This window comes from Aethina tumida, chromosome 2, assembly GCF_024364675.1.
Source record: "Aethina tumida isolate Nest 87 chromosome 2, icAetTumi1.1, whole genome shotgun sequence".
Lineage (NCBI taxonomy): Eukaryota > Metazoa > Arthropoda > Insecta > Coleoptera > Nitidulidae > Aethina > Aethina tumida.
The window spans coordinates 28225861-28248953 of record NC_065436.1 but is presented as its reverse complement, the minus strand read 5'-3'; the positions used below and the strand labels follow the sequence as shown (position 1 = coordinate 28248953).

At 29.2% G+C, this 23093-nt stretch overlaps 1 protein-coding gene across 2 annotated transcripts in view; it reads left to right on the top strand.

Annotated features, from left to right (window-relative positions):
* Nucleotides 1-4771: 4771 nt before the first annotated feature.
* The window catches only part of LOC109599275 (glucose transporter type 1), an 85304-nt gene continuing 66982 nt past the window's right edge, over nucleotides 4772-23093 (top strand). Inside the window, exons 1-2 of one of the 2 annotated variants that reach the window (XM_020015245.2) lie at nucleotides 4772-4865; nucleotides 22260-22338. In XM_020015245.2, the coding sequence (XP_019870804.1) occupies nucleotides 22318-22338 (21 nt within the window). In that variant the 5' untranslated portion in view covers nucleotides 4772-4865; nucleotides 22260-22317. Of the gene's footprint in view, nucleotides 4866-15424; nucleotides 15630-22259; nucleotides 22339-23093 lie in introns of those variants that run through there. The other variant, XM_020015243.2, reaches the window with a different exon arrangement.

Here is a 23093-nt window from a genome sequence, read left to right as displayed (position 1 = left end):
TTAAATATGTTAATTGTAAATTATTCTTCAAAATATTACTATTATTAAGTAATATAATTATTTTGTAAAATTAATGATTGTAAATATAAATATATTAAACAGTTTGTATATCAAATAAATTACTAAAGATTAATTTAAAATTTATTTTAGTATATTGTCGTTAAACTCCAAAATATGTATTTTATTCAATTAATCTCTTTATTTCCAATTAAATTAATAATATACATAATCCCAAATAACTAATTATAATTATTCCAAATAAATTCCTTCTATTACTGAAATTTAAATTGTAGAGAATATACCTATTTACCTATTTATAAATTATTCATAACTACATAATTTTATTTCGTGGATTTTTATTGGTTTTAACTTAAAAAAGTTTTTCCACATCATCATTTATTTTTTAATAATGATTTTATAATCTAATAAATAAAATGAAGTTAATTATATACAAAAATTCAAATTAATTAAAATAAATCTCAAATATTTATAAAAATCTGAGTTATAATAATTAATATTAATTTAAACTAAAGAGGTTTTCGAGTTGAAACTTGAATAAAACTCACTTTTGTAATATTTCTAATTTTTGAAAAAAATATTGTTATTACTTATTTATTTTAATAAAAACAAAAAATATATAACAATATTTTAAAATACTAATTGAAAAAAATATTCTTTATAATATTAATATTATATACAAGTGCTGAATTCCTTTGAAAATATAAATTTTAACTTTTAGTAATTACAAATAAAAAATTTAAACATATAAATTTGTAATTATAAATATAAAGTAGTTAAGTATATATTTAAATTTACTTTTTAATTAACCTTTTTGTTTCCTATTAAATTAATTAAATACTAGTTATAATTATTGCAAATAAATTTCTATTATTGAAATTTATATTGTCGTATGATAAATCTCATGGAAATTAAAATCATCTACCATATTATTATTATATCTCAAATGTTTTTTAAAACAAAGATTTTTCTGTTAAAACCGTTGTTTTATTTATTTAATAAAATAAGCAATTATACGAATAATGTACAATACAATAACAACTAATTATAAATATTAATTGCATAGACGTAATTAAACTTGATTTAATGGGGTTTGATTGATTTGAATTGAATAATTTACGCCAAACATAATATATATTTCAGTACAAAGCTTTTTACTAATGTAGTTGTCATGTAACAAATCAAACGTCATTAAAAGTGTAAATGTGAATTTATAAATGAATTTCATGCTATAAAGTGATTTGTATAATTCGTACGATCGAAGCGTCGATATAAATTGACGCTTCCACAATTAGCGAATGTCAACATCAAATATTTATTTTTCCTTAAACGTAAAAGTAAAACGTTGGCTCGTAATTTCACAAGCGAAATAAAAATAAAAAAAAATATGCAAGTAAAGTTCGTGGCGATACGTGGTTAAAGTCAATTATTACTGGCGATATAAGCCCGATGAAAATTACCATGTACGCAGAGAAAAACTAATTAAATGTGTCGTCGACAAGAGTCCAGATTTATCGTTAAACTTCCAGTTATAATTACTTATTACAGAAACTTAAGTCCATAACATTACGTCAGAAACTTTTACTATAAACTATATTTTATTTGAGCAACTTTGGACATTCATTTCGTAGACGGTATTTGCATAGGAGATTTCCATATTCTCGATGCGTTCCCTTCTTCTCCCAGACCGTCGGGGAATCTTGCAAACACATATTTTTTAACCGTGGCCAGGGACTCGGAACGTTTTAAGTAAATTTACCGGAACGACCGTCTTAGCGGACACACAATTTAGACGTGTTCTCCAACCCTCCACGGCCGGCCTGCGAGATGCACCCGTCTTGTCTTGGGTCTGGCGACGCACACGATTAATCATCGACGGTCGGATTATAATAAACGTTTCGCATCACGCATTGTTAATTAAAATTTCGGGCCGAGGCCGCGTCCGTCGGCGCGAACCTCAATAAAATACGGTTATCAATTTTCACTATGAATAGACGGGCCTTTACACGTGTAACCGAGAGTGACCGTAAAAATCATTAATCAATTTACATAGAGGCACGACTGAGTGACACGGTAACCACCCCCGAAATTGATGTTAACAGTACAATTGACTGGTGAATATTGTCGGTCTTAATGATGATTAATTCGACGGGAGTTCATTGTTAGATTGTGACGTGGACTGGAAAAAATTTGATAATATATCGAAGCTATAATTGTCAATTGCACAGCGTAAAAGTCCTTTCAACGATGAAGTTATTATAAATATTATGGGGTGCGTTATAGAGTATTGACGGACAATGCGGAGGTAATTATGGAAATTGTGTGGAGTATTGAAAGTTTAATAGGTTTTTCGATTGAGTTGTAAAAATGTAATTTATATATAACATTTTATTATCATGAATTTTAAAAATTCCTTAAAATATTTAATGATTTTTTTTTATAAAATATTTATAATTTTAAAATATTTTATTTATATCATGATTTCTATAAATAGATATAAGTAAATAAATAATAATTTCTTATTTAAATCTATTAATTTATTAACTTTTTTATTAGTTTATAATAATATATTATGTTAAAATATAATTTTTTTAAAATCTCTGGAACTAGAAAAAATTATGTTTTTTATCATAGATTATTAATAATATATTTTAATTACATCTTGTAGCCTCTACAAACAGTTTTTTATTAAATTTCAAGTAATTTAAAAAACAATTTTATTTAAATATTAAAAATTAAATACAAAATAAGAGGTTTTTTTAATAGATTAAACTTTTAATTTAATGTAATTTAATATATTATTGTAGTAACATTTCTAATTATAAATATATACGTAAAACGTTTTGATAATTATGTTTACTAATAATTTATATTCTGGAATTTCCATAAACAATATTTTATTAAAGGAGTAAAGATTATATAATCTAATATTATGAAAATAAATTTAAATATATTTTTGTACAGGAATAGATCAAAACTTTTTAAAATAAATTACTAAAACATTATAAACTAAAAAAAAATCATTTTTTATTATGTTGTATGTTTTTTTTTTATTGCCGTTTCTATAATTATCTTTTATATTATTTTAGAAATTAATTATAAAGTCACCTAAGGAGCAAAATTAAAAAATAATTGATTAGATTAATAACCAATAATAATTGGTAAATTAATCTAAAAATTAAATTATCATCTGTATCAGTTAAATTTATTTTACCTTTTATAAATAGTTTTAAATTGGTAGTAATGTAAGTCTTTAATAGTTGTAAATATTATTTAATAGTATGTGTATCTTATTATTATCTTATATTATAATAGCAGTAAATTTAAACTTGAAAATTCTTTTGCAGGAAAAAATAATATGTTATAAATATTGTGTTAAATTTATTTTACAATTTTTATAAATAGTTTGAAATTTTTTGTAAAGTAAGTTTTAAAGAATTTAAAATTTTTTATAATTTTTTTTGAGACAAAATTAAAGAAATTTGAAATTTTTTTTTTATTTTTATTTTTAAGTTAAGTAAATTTTTAGCGATTTTCATGGAAATAGATTTAAATGTTTTTTGCACAAGACAATATTTCAAAAATCTGAAATAGACCATCCTTAAACAATATTTTTTTACTAAATTATTGGAAAATAACAATTTTTATTTTTTTTTAATTTTTGTTTTAAGAAAAAGTCATTCTAGTAAATTATTTTTTTTTTGTAGAGCATGTGAAATTTAAAAAATGTTCAATAGTTATAAATATTTTTAATAGTATTTTTATCTTAATTTTTATAAATAGTTTTTTAAAGAGATATTATAATGGCTTAAAATATTTTAAAATTCTATAAAATTTATAAAAAAAACTAAATTTAATATATAAATAAATATCACTAAAAATGTAAAACAATCTTTTTAATGTAATTTGTAATTTCTATGAATAATTTTTAATTAACACTTAATAATTAAAAATTTATACTTTGCACATTTGTAAAAAAATTAAGATTGAAGATTTATTACATCTTTTAGTAATATTTTTTATGATATTATTGAAAATTAAAAAACAACCATAAGTATTTATTTGTTTTTATTTCAATCTAACCATTAATGGTACTCAATATTTTGTTGTAAATTGTAGTTTGTAATCTCTATAAGAGTATTTTTGAGTTATATGTAGGTTATACATTAAAAATTGATATTATAATGGCAGTAAATTTATATATAAAAATTCTAATTAATTTACATTTCATTAAAGTTTAGAAATAAAAAATTCTATTAAATTTATTATATTAGTTTAATCTTTTTTGTAATTTCTATGAATGGTTTTTTAAGTAACACAAAACAAAAACATTTCTATTTTTTTTAGAAATTGCAAAACTAAAAATTAAGAGAAATTATTATTAAAATTAAATATTTATTAAATCTTTTAATATTTTTTATTATTTTATTGAAAATTAAAAAAGATATACATGTTTATTTGTTTTTATTTAAATCTAACCATTAATATTCTGTTGTAAGTTATAGTTTACAATAAATTTAAATATAAATAAAAAAATTACAGTACATTTGTAAATTAATTTAAAAATTTAAATCCTACCAAAGTATTGATTGCAATAAATTATTACGATACGATTGCAATATATAGTTTTATTGTTGATTATTATATGCCTTTATACAAGTATTTTTTTTTATTAGGAAAACTAATATTTTAATGACAACAAATCTAAATATGAAAAATACTGCTCATTAATTACTTAATGTTTTTGTTGCAGGAAGTGTAAAGTGTTATAGTGACGCCCAATTTGAACAGAATCAGAAGGTCATCGTCTTACACCAAAAATTTTCCATGTTAACAATACGGAGTAGGTAAGCCAACAAATATTTTTCCCATTAACCGTGTGTTAAAACAATTCCCCTCGACTAAAAACTTGTTTGTGTTATTCGTTAAAATTTTCGACCATCAGATCGAATCGATCGAACGCCAAAAAACAATACGTGTCGTCCGGCGAATTGTTTTTGCGCTCGTCGGACATGTCGCGTCGTGACGCCACCCCCGGAATCGAAAATACGCCCCAGTAAATCTCGGTGACGTGACGATCACAATTTGTTCGGCCGGAATGGCACCGAACATGGCTGGTTTTGTCAAATATATTAATTTCCATTGAATTATATAATTAGGATGGCAGCGGCTGCCTAATTTGACGTGTAAACAACAAAATACATTTCACGAGCCAACGGGTCACACACACATCACGATCGCTGTATGTTGCCATGGCCTTGTCTGATATAGGGATCGGGATTTGAAATCATTCAAATTGGAACGTCACGTTGTATTTACCCTGTTACTGGCATCAATCTGAATTATTGCACCTCTATCGTTGATCAGTTTAGACGTAATTAATTTCTGAAGCTTACTAATAAAATAAAAAAACAGCGGAAACTCGGAACATTGATTATAACTGCAGGAAATAACCATGTTTGATGTACTTGTTATTAACATAATTTAAACAAACAAAACATCGATTTCTGTGATATAACTACGAAGGATAAAGCTGTATAAACAATTATTACTGGTAATTCCCATTTTCTCCGTCGATGAATTCAATTTGTCAACATCCTTAGGTAATCAGTTTGTAACTGCAAAGAAATAATTGATTTATTACAAAAATTTTTTTACACCTATTACAGAATAATAATTGATTAAAAAATTAAACAAAAATCTTAAAGCATAATTGTCAGAATCTAATAATGGGCTAGAAAGCCCCATTTAATAAGACACTCGTTGACGAGTCGTGGTGTCGTTTTAAAGAGATTATCGAAATTTTTTTGTGGTATCTCATCCCACACGAAAAATATTAAACAATCTTTTTAATGTAACTTGTAATTTCTATGAATAATTTTTAAGTAACACATAATAATTAAAAATTTATACTTAGCACATATGTAAAAAAATTAAGATTGAAGATTTATTACATCTTTTAATAATATTTTTTATGATATTATTTAAAATTAAAAAAGAACCATAAATATTTATTTGTTTTTATTTCAATCTAACCATTAATAGTGCTCAATATTCTGTAAATTGTAGTTTGTAATCTCTATAAACAGTATTTTTGAGTTATATGTAGGTTACACATTAAAAATTTATATTATAATGGCAGTAAATTTATATATAAAAATTCTAATTAATTTACAATTCAATAAAAAGAAATAAAAAATTCTTTTAAATTTATTATATTAGTATAATCTTTTTTTGTAATTCCTATGAATAGTTTTTTAAGTAACACATAGGTAAAAAACATTTCTTTTTTTATTTCAGAAATTGCAAAATTAAAAATTAAGAGTTTGTATTTGTATGTATTTAAAAAAAAAATTAAATATTTATTAAATATTTTAATAATATTTTTTATTATTTTATTGAAAATTATTATTAATCTTAATCAATTATCGATATTTTTTGTGGTATCTCATCCCACACGAACTGAATCTAACATCTTAGTTCATTAAGAGTCTGTGTAGGGCGCTGTAAATTTCTTAAGCATCGCCCCATTATATCCCACACGCGATTGGAGAAAGGTCTGAAGATCTGGGTGGCCAGAGCAGTATATTCACATAGGAAGCTTCTAGTAAGTTTAATGTATTCCTGGCAAAATACGGACTAGCCTTATCTTGCTAAAAAAATAGTGTGAGATCTCTTCTTATGTAGAGATGAAAATAAGGCTCCAAAAAATCATCCACATATCGCTGCGACGTCATATTACCACTAATGAAACGTGAAGGTGACCTGCTACCATGAGCAATAGCACCCCATATCATTAAACCCATAGTGATTTGAATATGACTCTACACATCAAAGCGAGGATCACGTCGCCCTCTTAGTAATATATGCCCATCCAGCATGCCCAAGCAAAAGCGTGATTCATCAACAAACACAATGTGATTCTATTCATCATCTACATTTGTCGTCCCATACACCAGTAGAAGTAAGTCCAAAAGAGGGCTATAAATTCGTAGGCCAAAAGACCCTATACGGAGATAAACAGATCGAATACCAATTAGCTTACTACCATCGGCAAAAAATCCATCAGCAATCATCATTGAACTCATCCTTTACCTTAGGGTCAATAAATTTAAACAAGTCTTGTGGCTCTGTGTCTTCCGGACCATCTTGCTTTACCTCTTTCTTCACTCCATGGCTGCCAACATTGTATTACAATATTCACATTACTGTTCAAACGCCGCACTATTTCCCTGCTTTATCCAGGCCCACTATTATATTTCTAACAAACTTGGCTAAAATTATTTCTTCAGTTAATATAAAGCTGTGAACATATAACATATATAATTAAGAAATATTTTTCCACTTAAACTTGGAAAGATACTCTTCTTTAATTAAAAAATTATATATAAAAATGATAAGATATAATATCTAATTATTAGTGGGGCCTAAAAAATTTCCAAACATTTTGGAACTAAATATTTATGACGTTGTCAAAAACAACTACTTTAATAAAAAGTCGAATTAGAATGGATCATGCGACACTCAAGTGCTAATATTGATTATATCCTACTGAATTTAATAATGATGTAAAATGTTCATCTTTAGGTAATAAATTACTTGACGTTGCACCTTAAATTTATTAACATATTTGCTTGCATCAATCTGATTTATCGGCACCTCCACTATGGATTAGTGTGTAGTAATTAAATTCCATAACAAAACAAAATTTAATTACGTTCGAGGTAGATAACCTCCAAAAACCGTTTATTTATGTTTATTTATTCAATAACTGTAATTACCATAGTTAATATAACGACAGGTCGATTATTAAGTTCCATTAATAACATTTTTGTCTTAATGACAATTTGACTAATTGAGAAGTGATGAAGCTCGGTTACAATAGTTCAACAATCTCCTTCATCAAATAAACTTTATACCAGGGTAAATTACCTTATGATATCTACTAATTCTGAAACTTTACAAAATTAATGATAGTTCAGTTCAAACTTGAGTTTTAAGCCCACCGACAATTATTTCAACGACTTTCCAGGATTGCCCATCCTGAGATTAGTTGTATTGTTGTTCACAGTAGAACTCATAAATTAGGGTATCAGTGTCCATTTTATGTTCCATATAATGTGTAACGTAATGCAAAAGTTACTGCTGTGTTAATGCCCAATTAGAACAATCGTAAATCAATTGAAATTATAGATTACACGTAAGTTAATTATAACAATAATCAGAGTTGTACGTGTATGATGTGTCATTGAAATCACATTAGCGGCAAATGCTACAAGAGATGGCATTGCTGTACATAAATTGATATTAGACAACCAACGCTGCAAAGCGTATTAGTAATTGCTGAGGACATATCAATATCAAAGTAAACAGGAACTAGTTATATCTAACATGTTTAAATGTCTGCTTAAGGCTCATTTCAGCTTGGTGTAATTAATAACGAAAATAAACTTGATTCCCTTATTATGTTTGCATAACTACATAAATAATAACAAAATGATCATGTCGTTTAATTTATACCTTTTTTCTCAATTTTTATGAAACTAAAAATCAGATACCTGTTATACAAGTCTTTATAAAATACTTCCCATATTATGTCTAATAAATCTTATGCTCCCACGATTGAAACTTTCTCATAAAGTTCACCCGCCAATATGTACTATCGAAGTTTATTGAGAAAAAGGTCCATTGATTTAGTGTCCCGCCAATTTAACTATTAATATATGAAGTTGCAATTAATTTTCTTTAGCTTCCTAACTTCATTCACAACTCCAACATTTGCTTAACCGAATATTGACCTGCACAAAACTTGCAAAACACACAAACTGCACCCTCCACACACCAGATAAATAAATACTACAGTCCTTGCATACACATCGTTATCTGGTTACATTCAGGATGCGTCGAGGTCAATAATTACGTCGAGGACTTTAAACATCCAGACCAGGGATTAGTAACCTGGCAATCTACTGCGATCCATGCTTATTTTAGGATGGCAAAGGTTATTGTGGTCGGGCCGTACAATGGGCTCAGCTAATATTTGACTGTCAACGTGTACGTGTGTATTCATTACATGCCATGCATACTAATGAATTGTTGCATGGTCAAGGATCATCACACGCCCGTTTGCTCCTGTCAAGGAAATAATACGATTACTGTTTGTTTTGGCCTTTCTGTGTTTATCGTTGTAGCACATGGATGCGATGTTTCGTTCGAATCCCGTGACAATTATCTGCTGTATTTGTTCTGGAGTTAAATCGATGGAGCGAGGACGGAAATTAATTTATGGCACCAAAACAAAGACATAAACACAGTTTTATGTTCAATGGTGTTTATTTTACTTCCATTACCTTAATATCCTTGATGTAGTCTCGAATTACCCTTTATAACCGAATCGATTGAAGGAACTTTGTGGGCTCCTATTTTGAGATAAAATACAACGCCTAAAAATACCGTCCGATAGGATCGAACAAACATACATTCTGTTTTACGTGTAGAACTCGGTGCGTTAATCAAACGGAATTGTCGCGGGTCCGACCGTCCTTTCAATAATTCAAATTCCCCGGTAAATGGAGCGAGTGATCAAAAGGTTCTCGGGATCGGGATGGGGCGTCGGTCCTGTGTCTGGTGCCGTCTGATATTATATTTATGCCGCGGCCATGAATATTCAAACGGCCGGCACCGGACCGACTTCTGGGCCACCGATCACAATACACCACTTAGATGTGTATTAATTCCGTTCTATTTATATTAATTAACCGCCTTGCACCGGTCCCACTTCCTGCCGAACGTTTCCTCGATTCAATCTTCGGGGATGCGGGTTTTAACGGATTTACATAACTTAATGCGACCGTCATTCTTGACGTTCGCCAAATAAAATGCTCCCACGTTAGTTTGCATCTTGGGTCAGACACCTCAGTGGATGTAGCAAACACATATAGAGTCTCTTGTTTCCAACATAAACTAGTCACAATGAAATAGGCATCGATATTTAAAATGTAACCAGTCTGCATATTTTTCGAGATAACCATGCATTATTTACACACTACAGTCCATTTTAATGTTACAAAAACCTTCTCTATTTTTTTAATATCTTTAAAAAAAAAACTAAAATAAATGAAATTGATCAAAAAGTGTTTCAGAATAGACTAACATTGTTTATCGGTCGTCTTCACCATGTTCAGTTCAATCGATGTGAAGTTGTTATGCTTTTTGGACTTCTGCAAGAAGGTCGATCGCAGAGGTACGTGTCAAACTTGCTCCAAACAAGTCAGCCCGTTACTCACAGATTGTGGAATGGGTGCAGAGAAATTGATATCAGTCATGGGAACCATATACTGCTCGTCAGAGATAAACTCTCCTCAAGGTCGACATTTGGTTCAGATATCACTTCAAGAGCGAACATGAACAGCTTGTCAGTCAGGAAACCTTCACTTTATGGCCACAAGGACACATTTATCTATTCAAATCGTAGGTAACAGACTTCATGAAGCCAATTTACTTTCAAAATGTACAGCTGTTAACTATAGCACACAGGAGAATGAGAAGAAACTTCTCTAATGAGCAAATTATCTGGAACATGAACCAATGGAGTCAAGTTCTCTTTACAGATGAATCCAGGTTTTGTTTAAGATCAAGTGACGCACGACAAAGAGTCTATAGACGCAAAGGAGAACGATATTTGAATACAACTGTGACTGAGAAAAAAGCTTTTGGAGGAGGATTTGTAATGATATGGTGCGGGATAACTTCTAATCGAGGTACAGTCCTTCACGTCTTGAAGAACGGTTCTCTGGCAGCGAGGATACGATTGACGATATTCTGCAACCTATCCTGTTACCTTTCATGAATCCGTCTGGACCAAAATTTGATACACCGGTTGGCACACTCAATGCCTCAACGTTGCGCCCAACGAAGAAGTAAAGGAGGACATACTATTAAATATAAGGATATCTTTAATTTTTCGACATTTTATAATGTTACATTAATTTGAATATTAGCGCATATTATCATTTTTGTTACGCCATTAACTACTGTGGTTAAAATTCTGTAAATGATGAAAATTTGATTTCGATATATTTATTAAATAAAAAGTTACAAACACTTTTTGAAGTGATACCTATTTTATTGAGACTAGTTTAGAAGCCAACATTTAATCTACCTCCTTTTTCCACAACAAAATATGTCGTATAGTTTCTGTCTCTATCTCATAGAACCAAAGTTGCACATGCGTATGTCTAGTAGAGGTATTAACAGCGTTACCGCTATGTCTTAAAATTGTTAATATTTAGTAAAAATAACTGTACTCAATAAATACGAAGAAAAAAAATTGGTACTGATGTTCTAACCCGTCTAAGTTTCCTAATTACAAATTATAAAATACATCAGATACCTATACTAATTTACATCTAAATTTTTATGTAATTTATAATTAAATTTCAAATCATGAAGTAAAATTGTGGGTTTTATTGATAACAATATACTTAAAATACATTTATACTAAATCTTTTGTATTTTGTTGTTTATTAAAATCTATTTCAATTTTATATATGAGAAGTCAATACAGATGTAGAAATTAATATTCTAGAGGATAATGACTATTTTAAGAATTATTCCAATATATTTGTTTATGTGGAGATTGCGGTTTAGTTTGTAATGTTTGCATGAATTACAATCTAATACTAAATATTGTGGTTTAATTAATTTAAATATCAGAGGGAAACTACCAAGTCCAATTAATTATTACTAAAAGAAATAAAAAAGAATTTTTAAAAGTAAAACCAATAAGATTTATAAATGTTTTTGAGAACAGTTACCTAAGACATATTCGAGAATCACAAATGCAAAGGTTCCATTACATCATGGGGAAAAATTATTCAATTTTGTCCAACAGAAATCAAAAATTAGAGTTATAAAATTGTACTATTTAATAATGAATAAATAAATATTAAAATTATTTTTTTAATAATTTATTACTAAGTTAAAATAATTTGTAATGTTTTTCTCACGATGAATTTTAAATCTTCACACAATTTTGTTACATTTTACCTATGCCTAACAATGATTCTACAACGAAGAAGGAACTGCTATGCGACATCCAAAGATGTAAAATCGCTTCGATCGCATCAATTCAGTTCAGTAATCAGTTTTGCCTAATTCGAACGTAAGCAGTGTGCTGCCCTCTTGTAAGGGCAAACGGGACCCGATAATAGCGTTATTAACAAAACGCTATGAAAACAGGGTGGCTTAAGATTAATGTACGTACGTTACCACCCTCTTTACCAACATGCAATATGGATAATTGCCAATATAGGGCCCGTGGTGTTCTGTGCTTGGCATGGTTCAATCAATGTTCTTGCGGTCCGAAACTTCTCCCATACTAAAGTTTGATCGCACAAAAAATTTTCAACTACAACTTGCAAATTGAAAAAGGGAACTTCCGAGTTGCGAACAGGTCGCGACGTAACGACGGGTCAACTTTAAGTTGTACCGTTTTCAATATCCATCAACCTAACACCGTCCGGGGACAAATTAACGGGAATTAATTCCCGCGTCCCCATAAATATTTATAAAATGCAAAGTGGCCCGCAGCCGGGCCACCGGAATCTTTGACTCCCGATACATCGATCCGGGACTGGGGAGAGTACGGCGGTTGGAGACGGCTCAATTCCGCACACCCTTTACACCCGGTGCCGGCCCGGAGAGGATTTGAAGTGGAGCAGCCATGCAGGCCAAATTAAATTGACCACTTTTTGTCAGATATACCGGAGTAATGGCCCGTGAAATAGCTCGTCTGTCACGGTGTCGCCGGCATCAAATTAACATACGTGTTTTTCAACCGATAATACCGATCTCTTGTGTGTGTGTGCGAGGGTGTTTTTTTCGTTTCCAACAGGCAGATCCGGCATTTAAATTGACGAGCACCCAATCCAATTAATTGCAACTAGTTTCGCATTTCACTCGCATCGTTTGAAGCCTCCTTTGATGGTTCCAAATGAATTTGGTAGTTTCAATAGTTTTCGTTGCAAATTCGATTTTATATTCATGTCCTGTGAACTTAAGACATTTGTTTTATTGGAAAAATATTCAGAAACTCGGAAGGGGATGATCCTCAAAATGACCAGATCACGGTCGTCGACGTGCAGATTTTCACATTCAATTTATATATTAAATCCGAGTCCATCAATGCGGGGTAATTTGTTTTGAATATTTTGGTCGATCCTCCATGAAAATCCGCCATTGTCTTCGTACTATTTCGTATTCAGATACTGTATTGTCTTGGCAGCGATTTAAAACGACAAGAAATCGAAGAAAAAGGAATGTCGCAACCGACGATAAAGTTATACCAACACTGATCGTACTGTGGAAGTATTATGCAATGCAAAAATATTATTAAATAATTTGTGTTTTTGTTTATTTATTTATTTTTAATTATCCATATCATTTTCAATAATATTTGACTAATAAACATGACAATACAATAATCATATATGACAGTTTCTAAAATTGTACACTTCTAAATTATTATAACCCCTTATAAATTATGAAACTAAATTAAATAAATTTTTGAAACATATGTTTCAAAATATATCCACGGTACGGATCAGATACAAAAATGGGGATTAGCATTCGCCGCTCGTAAGTGGGACCCGCTGAAGGTCTTCGTGCCGCCCCTTTCAGATGCCCTGCCACGTCAAATGGTAACAAATCGTCTCCGTTCCCGATGAATTTGCCATCAGGGTTGAATGAAGAAAACCGAAAATCCACTGAAAAATTTATGGGTATTAGTTTTATTGGAGGAGGATAGTACGAAGAATCTATCACACTTCACCCAAATATTATTTTTGTCTGTTGTACAGTATTGAATAATGTGCCTATTTAGTAATTTTATTTAATAACAGCAATAATTTTGGTGTGCTGAACATGAAAATCATGTTAATTTTCTATTCATTAGAATAATCAGGTGAGTAAATTATTCATCCTGCAGTATCTAAAGTGTTTCGATATGGAAAAATAAGTGGGTTGAAATTTCATGCAATTTTTAACAATCATCTCCATCATTATGTATTATCAAGAATTCCAATATTCCAAGTTTTACATTTTTTGTCGTTAGTTTGTTCAAATACACGTATTTCATGTTGATATCTCTTGATCAACTAAACCATTGGTTAAAATCAAAAATATTTGATAAAAATTACATTTTTCTAATCATTTTAATCCTTCTGATCCACTGAATCAAGGAAAAAATATAAAATCTATCTAAAACATCAAATAATAATGATACTGATACAATAAAAAATATATTCATGAGAATGTGGTTTTACGAAAATAAATCACATTTTTCTAATAAATTTATTTCTTCAAATGAAGTAAACCACAGAATAAAATGTCCAAATGTCTAAGAATATCAAACAACATATGTGAAAAATAAAGATTTTAGTCATTATCTGTTATTCTCAAATATTTTTAACATTAATAATAAATTTAAGTATCAAATTTTATAAGAATAATTTGCATATAAATAAGTTTATGGTAGAATTAAAAATCACATTTCTCTAATGAATTTATTTCAATTAAACTATAATATAAAATGTAAAAATTAATACAATATCAAAGAATGAATTAGGTGACTGAGGCCTTAAGTGATTTTCTGACATTCTCAGATATTTTTAAAATTTTAATCATAGTTTTAAATGATCATAGGAAATAATTTCAAGTTAATTTCTTCTGGTCTACTTAATCGGTGAATAAATGAAAAATATACCTGAGAACATTAAATAATATTGAAACTAATACGGTAAATCATTAGATATTCTCAGATATTTTTAACATTTCAGTCACTTTATGATCATGAATCATGAAAATAAATTGAATATCAATAAATCAGTGACAGAATTAAAATTTAAATTATTTTAATCAATATGTTTCTTCTGGTCAAGTAAACCACGGAAAAATGTGTCAATTTATACGAGAATATCAAATAATGATTGAAATAACTTCCAAGTCCAATGATTAGAAGAAATTAATTGTAAATATGTGAATATTAAAATTCCAAAAAATGTGAGAGAACATTTATATATTTCAAATGTAAAATTTTTAAGCCAGTGCAGTGGTAACTGTAATACATCAGTTAAATGATAAAGCATTACTCAATGGACCAAGTCTCTAAGTAGTTTGATATTTGTAAAAGTAAATATATTTACAATAACAATATTTATCGTTATAGAAACAATAACAATTATTTTTAAAATGTTTATATCAAACTTATGCATGTTAATTGCGGCTTACTGATGCGCATTCCACAATGCCTGTGGCCACTACACCAGTACTTTCCACTGATAATGAGCAAACGCAGTCCCCCAGTCTCGATGACCTTGACAAATCTCACTTGTCCAACACCGTAGATCTTTTCTACCAATTCTTATCATCCAGGCACCACAACAGTACCATATGCGAGCAAAATATGTTTCCTATCATTGTTTAATAGTGTTGTGTTATCAAAGTACCGTTGTGACTCGTTCGTTAATGTGTTGTTAAATGTGTACATGTGTTTTAGAATTTAGTTAACTGGATACGTGCCCGGTTTGTCTGGGGGAATTGTAGTAACGCAGGTCAGTAACATTACTGATATTCTCTGGTTGTTTACAAACATAACTGAATTTAATCGTTGATAATTTTTTACCTGCTGTTTTAGCACTAATGAGGGATTTTTACTTTTAATCAGAGCGTTGCATTTAATTATATTATATAGGTCATTCTACAAACGAGTTTTCAATGGGTTTGTTTTTTAAAGTTTTATGATTTTAATATTTATATGGCAAATATGAGCGGATTTAAGTAATTACACCGACTGTTTCTAATTATATAGCCTGACAGCAATTATAATATTACCTTGACATACAACGTAGTAAATAAAATTATTCACATTAATTTGTATTATGAACGACACAAATACCATTCTTTTTTTGTGAAATTACATTCAAAATAGCGTGCAAAATTTCGTATTATTTGTGGTTGAAGTGTTTAGAAACCGAAATGATTCAGGTGAAAAGTACTAATGCAAATTGTCCCACATTTTCTATCGACCTTATTTACCACTCGTGTACTGTAATCTCGACGAACTTATTTGAAATATTTATAACAGTTAAAGCAATTGAGGGATTTAAGTAATATTAAGTTAATTACTACAATAAACTGGCTTATATTCAAGATTAGAATGTCTACGTTAAAAACATGAATTACAAAAGGAAAGCCGGGTATTGTATGAGAAATCTGTCCCACGGCTTTTTGAATTTGAACTTGGGAGATCGTTTCGAGATCAAATAATAATTCAGAAAAAATTTCAACCCTTAAACGGTTCTGGAGTTTTTCAAAAAAAACTTTTTTCGATTTTTTCCCCAATTGTAAAAGTGTAAACCAATGAATGGTTATTTTTTATCAGTAAAAGACGTAAAAATTGCCTTTATTATAAATCTCAGGTGTATAGCTGATTTTTAAGGACAAAATAAAAATTAAATCAATTTTTTGAATGCAATGAATTTTTTTTTTCAAAATTTTTCGTTAAATGTACTTTTTTGCTTATAAAGAAATATATAAAAAATCACAATTTTACACTAAAAATATGCAATTGACACATTTTCTGACTGAAATTTTGGCAGTGGACAGTTTTTAAAAACCCCGTCAAAAAATTGATTTTAGTTTTAGTTTTGTTTTTAAAAATCTGATATCCTCTTGGGATTAATTATGAAAGTATTGTTTATTTATTTCTAAGAATTGATTAACTGATTAATTTTGACTTTTACTATTGAAAAAATAATATAAATAAAAGAAGAGTTTTTCGAAAAACTCGAAAACCGTTTAAGATAAAGAGCTGAAAATCTGACTAAATTATTTTTATTTGATGACAATTTGATAAAGCTGCGAGGGCAGATGTCTCACACACACAAATCCGACCATACCCTTTGATTATAATTTTTCAAATTATGAAAGTTAACATGGATCGGGGAAAGTTTCCCAGTACACGTAGCCATTATTAGACAGACACTTTGTAAATGACCGAATCTGTTGCAGCGACAAAAGCCGCAATATTAAAGAGATTATAACTGGGGTATGGCGAGACACGTACCGAAATTGGCAACATTAAAATTAACCGGAGCACTCGCGAATTCCGCAGCACACATCCGTGCATTTCGTAGTTTCAGACGTCGTCGGGCGGTCACAATTAGAGCGCCGGCATTAGAGTACTCAGCGCCAGGCGACGCCGCATCCTTCCTGCGGTCGCCGTCCAGAATTACTTGGAGCCGACAACCAGACAAAGGTCTCCGATAATATTTTACTGATACTTTGTAATTGAGTTGTACGACCTTTATCCGCCGCTTGTCGTAATAACAAGCTAATAGTTCGCAATTAAGTCCCCTTGTCATTAATACGCGATGCGAAGTTCGGAGCTGTGTTAGAGGCGGAATCCGGTTGCGGTCGGGACTTTACTGTTACCATTAAATGCAGTTGCATTCGGCAGCTTTTAACCGGTTTTAGACCAACTCCACCTCATCTAATAAGTCACGAAAATAATCCTTCCGGATTAGTGCACAACGCCTTGTGCATTAATTTAGTAAATAGAATGGGGGATTATAAATAAGATAACAAAGTGGTTCAAGATGATAAAAATTGTTCTGTTAAGTTTTTATTTATAATATAATTTTAATGATCTATTAATCAAAATAGTCGATTTCAGAGTATTAAAGACTATTTTTATGATATTAAGATTAATTAAATCAATAAATATCTGAAAATATCAAAATATGATTGATAAGACGCTATATAATATAAAATATTTTTTGACATTTTTTTAATAGTTTTATTAATCAGTGGAAATAATTGAAAAATGTAAATGTAAAGAAGAAATTTCTTATAAACAAGTCCGATCAACTTAAATATTAAATAAAATGTAATACATATTTGGGAATAGATGATATTTCAAATTTTTGTGACATTTTATTCACTGATTTCATTGATTGGAAGAAATAAATTTATCAATGAATATTATCTTATAACAGAATAAATAAACAAATTTTTCTAATGAATTTATTTCTTCTGATGAACTAAACCAAACCAAAATGTTTAATAATATTAATGATTGAAAAAAATAATATTTATAAGTTATATCTGTTATATTTTTTACATTTTATTAATTAATTTAATACAAAATTTTATTAAATCATAAGATTTTATGAAAATAAATTTAATATTAAAAAGTATGTGGCTTTGGTCCTTCTACCAAATCATTTAATAAAATGTTAAAATTATCAAATTATTAAGAAAACGAATGAAATAAATCACTAGATAATATTCCCAGACATAATATATATTTTATTTGTTTTTAAGTCTAATATTTTTTATTTTTGAAATTTTATTCATTAATCTAATTAATCAGAGAAAATAAATTCAAATATGTGATTTTATTATAATATATGACTTCAAAAAGTATGTGGCGAAATAAAAAATTATTATTATTTTTTTTTTTTTTTTTGATAAAATTGTTTTTCCTGATTAACCAAACCATGGAATAAAATGTGAAATACATCTAAGAATATATTTGTCATTTTATTCACTGATTTTATTGTTCAAAAGAAATAAGTTCATGAATGTATTCTGTAACAGAATCGATAATCAAATTCTTCTAATGACTTCTAAACTCATGAAATAAAATTTCAAGTTTCTGGGAATATTAAACAATGATTTTAACTCACTATATGTTATTTTCAGATATTTTTTATGTTTTAGTTATTAATTTGATTATCAGAAGAAATAAATTCAAGTATAAAATTTTAAGAAAATATATTAAATATTAAAAAATATGTGGTATAATTATGAATTACATTGTTCTGATAAATTTGATTTTTTTGATGGAGAAAACCATGGAATTAAATGTCAAATATATCTGAGAATATCAAATTATTTAAAATACGAATGATATAAATCACTAGATAATATTCCCAGACATTTTTAATATTTTTCATGAATGTGGTTTTATGTAAATTAACTACACATCAATAACTAAATCAAAAATAAAATTCTGATGAATTTATTTCTTCTGATGAACTAAACCATGTAATGAAATATCAAAATGTCTAAGAATATCAAATAATGTTGATAATAATAATGTTTTTAAGTCACTATCTGTTATTCTCTATTATGAAATTTTATAAAAATATATTGTATATTGAAAAGTATATTGCTGAACTAAAAACTATATTCTCCTGATGAATTTATTTCTTCTAATCTACCAAATATTGCAATAAAATGTTAAATATATCTGAGAATATGATGAACTGATTGAGATAAATCACTACATAATAATCCTAATCTTAATGATATTTTTACATTTTATTCACTAGTAATATTGATCAGAAGAAATAAACTCATGAATGTAATTTTTGTGAATGAATTGTTCATCAATAATTCTCTAAGAAAATCAAATTCCTTTAATGAATTTATTTCCTCTAATAAACTAAACCATGAAATAAAATGTCTAAGAACATCATATAATGACTCTGATAACTAACGTCAGACATTCATTGAATAAAATCAAAAATGTTTAAGAATAATGACTATGAAATTAAAACGTCACATTGTGATATTATCTGATAGTTGTACATTAAAAAATTCAGTAAAAGGTATTTACAACTCCGCAATAAACCTAATCTCATTTTAAACCGATAAGACAGAAAAACAGCCACGCGATAAAAATAATTCGGTCGGTTTCTTTATTTCTTGCAGCAATTAACATTGGGGGTGATCCGGTGATAAAAAGGCGAAAAAGACGTTGAAAGCCGGACGAAGCCATTATTATTATCGCGCCCGGTTTCCGGATTTAATAATTTTTCGCAACAGGCTCCATTATTCCCCGTTTGAAAAGAACAAACGGCACGCAAAATGCGCCAGGTATGTTCGGATAAGCGGGAACCACGGGCATTCATCTGGATTTCCTTATCGTTCCGTCAGATCAAACGTTACAAGTTCTGTGTGATTTATTCCTTTTTGCTTGAGGTGGAGGAAAATTGTTTTGTAACGTTCATTGATGTTGACGGGCGTATAAATTATGTTGATATTGGCCGATTCTTCAGTGGCCGATTGTCGGACATAATGGTTACACGAAGAAATAATAATGGTGCATGCGAAAGATTGTCAGTTTAACAAAAACTTGATTTTATTATGTTTATTGTATTACTATTCATATTTTAAAATGGTTTTGTAACAACTCAATTTAAATATCCTTAGTGGCATAGAAAATAGAATCGAACTAACAATCAGTGATCCAAATTAACAAAATTATATGAGGATAACAATGATAAGATGATCCGAAGACCATTTTAGAACTTTAACTCTACTAAATCCCTTTATAACCACTCATGCAGTAATCAACTAGTGATTTAAAGACCATTGAAGTTAAGAAGGCAAAAGTATTTATCGTAGAATACAATCTTTCGGTCTCTTTCTATTTCTTTCCCAGTTGGTACTTCAACTCACATGGCAACATAATAATGATAACTGTGAGATTTTATATGAAATGAGAACGTCTCAAATGATGAGTCACTATTTTATTTTGCCACAGATGATTGTTGAATACGTAGCACAAGAAATCATGGAGAGAAATCCACAATTTTTTGTTCTGGTACTGTACATCGAATGGCTGTAGATATATTTTGTTTATAGTATCACTGCGTATGGTGGTAGGTCACCTCCAATCTTTTTTAAAAGTTATTTGACAACCCAGTTATACATGTATGAAACTATGGAATTCCACTGACGGTCTTAACTTAGAATCCTTCAAAATCGATTTTTCTAATAGGATAATGTCTGATTTCAAGAGTTACTTTGGAGTGTCCAATATTACAATGTAAATTTGTTGCCATGATCAATAATATCTACGGCCTTAACACCAATTGAACTCGTGTGGGACATCAGAGGCAGAAAACATCAAAATTCGGTTATCCTTGCACATTTATAAGCCTTAAAAATATGTTTAATGATTTTTTTCTTCGTTCCAATAAATCGAAGAATAAAGTATCAATAATTTCAGAATATGAAATGATAACGCAGTTTAATTAGTACTGTCTACACTATATTGACTAATGACACCTCCCATTTATACACTTTTATATTCGGAAATATTTTTAACACTACTAACGGCTAAATGTGTTGATTTGAAATTTTTATAGCAATTATAACTTGAACTACTTTTTTAATTTATTTTGAATAAAATTTTATTTTTGGTTTCGTGGAAGTAGCATTAACTTTATTATTTTCAATGAACACCCTCTATATTTTCTTAATATTCATTTTATGTATAGAAAGCTTTTTTATATTGAGATTAATTTGTTAAAACGTACATGGTGTTTCATTGAAAATATCATAATTATTGATGTTGTAAGATGAACAAAATTAAAGGTAAATAACGAATAAAAAATAAAATAAAATAAAATTTGGTAGTACTAATAATGGTTCCTTCAAAATCGACGGCTTTACAGACATTTTAGTTACATCAACACTGTCAAAATTTGCAGAACAAAAAAATTAATAACTTTAAAGCTATTGACTGAGTTTAGGTATAGGACATGGTATAGCCATTTGTTCAAAATAAATTAAAAATGTAGTTCAAATCAAGTTGTAATTGCTCGAAAAAATTCAAATTCATACCTTTTTGCGTTCTCTATTAATTTCTAATAAATAAATTAGGTATATCATGCTGTATATTCATTCTATGGTTTAGTTGGTTAGAAGAAATAAATTCATCAAAAAAATCACTTTTAACTTATATATTAATATGCAACATTTTCTTGTAATTTAAGAGATGCTAAATTTAATTTAATTTTAATTTTATTTATAATTAATTTTTCTCACTGTTTTATTGTAAAAAAATATTACAGGAGAAAAAATGTTTGTGACAATCACAGAATTGTTTCTTATTTTTCTTTTGAGCTGAGCTGAGCCACTGATTTCAGCACAAACTTGTGATGAACTTGACAACCTCAGTAGATCAATTCCAAGGAGAGTCAATGAGTATTTGGATCATCGTGGAGATCCAAATCATTATTTGTCTTTTGTCTGTATTTTGAATGACTTACTTTAATGTACTATTCTCTATGAATGAAATATAACCACTTAATTCATCTATTTTATTTTCTATGCCACTGAAAACATTATACACTTCTATTTCTAATGTAACTATTTTGTTTCAGAGTCAGAAACACGATATCAAATACTTCCTAAGGTTTGAGCAACTCTCAAACTAACAACATGGATTTTTCCTGGTTTAAGGTGAGCTATCTCCGTCCTCCACGTCGTGTAGTTTAGAATGTGTGTACCCTAGATTTACTTTGCTTGCATACGTTTTATTTTGGTTCCTGACCCCCACGTACGGCATGACGAACACGAACGGGGCGTCGCGGCGCTCACCTCTAACTGATAGGTGCCAAAAGTGTGTCGATGACAGCGGTGCATTGAGAATAAGCCGCACCCGAACCTAATTTACACATTTCCAGCAATAAGCAGCGAATTTTCATGGACGAAGGGGGGACAGTTTAATAAAAACTCAAACGCCGTATCTGCAACTGACAGATTCCTAATAAACGAGTACAATAAATTTTTAACTTCGGCTCTCGGGACTTGCGACCGTCGATTTTTGTTGTGCGCCGTCTTGAAATTTAGAAAGATTGCGTTTCCCAGTTAACTCGCTTAATAAGTGTATTGTTCTTTGTTGGAGGAAAGTCATTTCTGGCGTGGGCCTTTGTCTGTGGAATATCGCCGGGATCATCGACTTGGAATTTAATAATCTCAATGTAGTTGATCTGAAGAAGGTCCGAGAATGTAACTAATAAATTTGTGACGTGAAAAAAAAAGAGTACAACTGGTCTTTCGAATAATTGAACTCGCTAATGCACACAGACGACGTATTCGGTTGTGTGCCATTAAGCTCACACACTCAATTATTCGGGAAAATATAAACCATTGTGATACTACAAAACCTTTTTACGATCAGTCCGGACACAATGGCTTAGTTGAATCGGCCACGA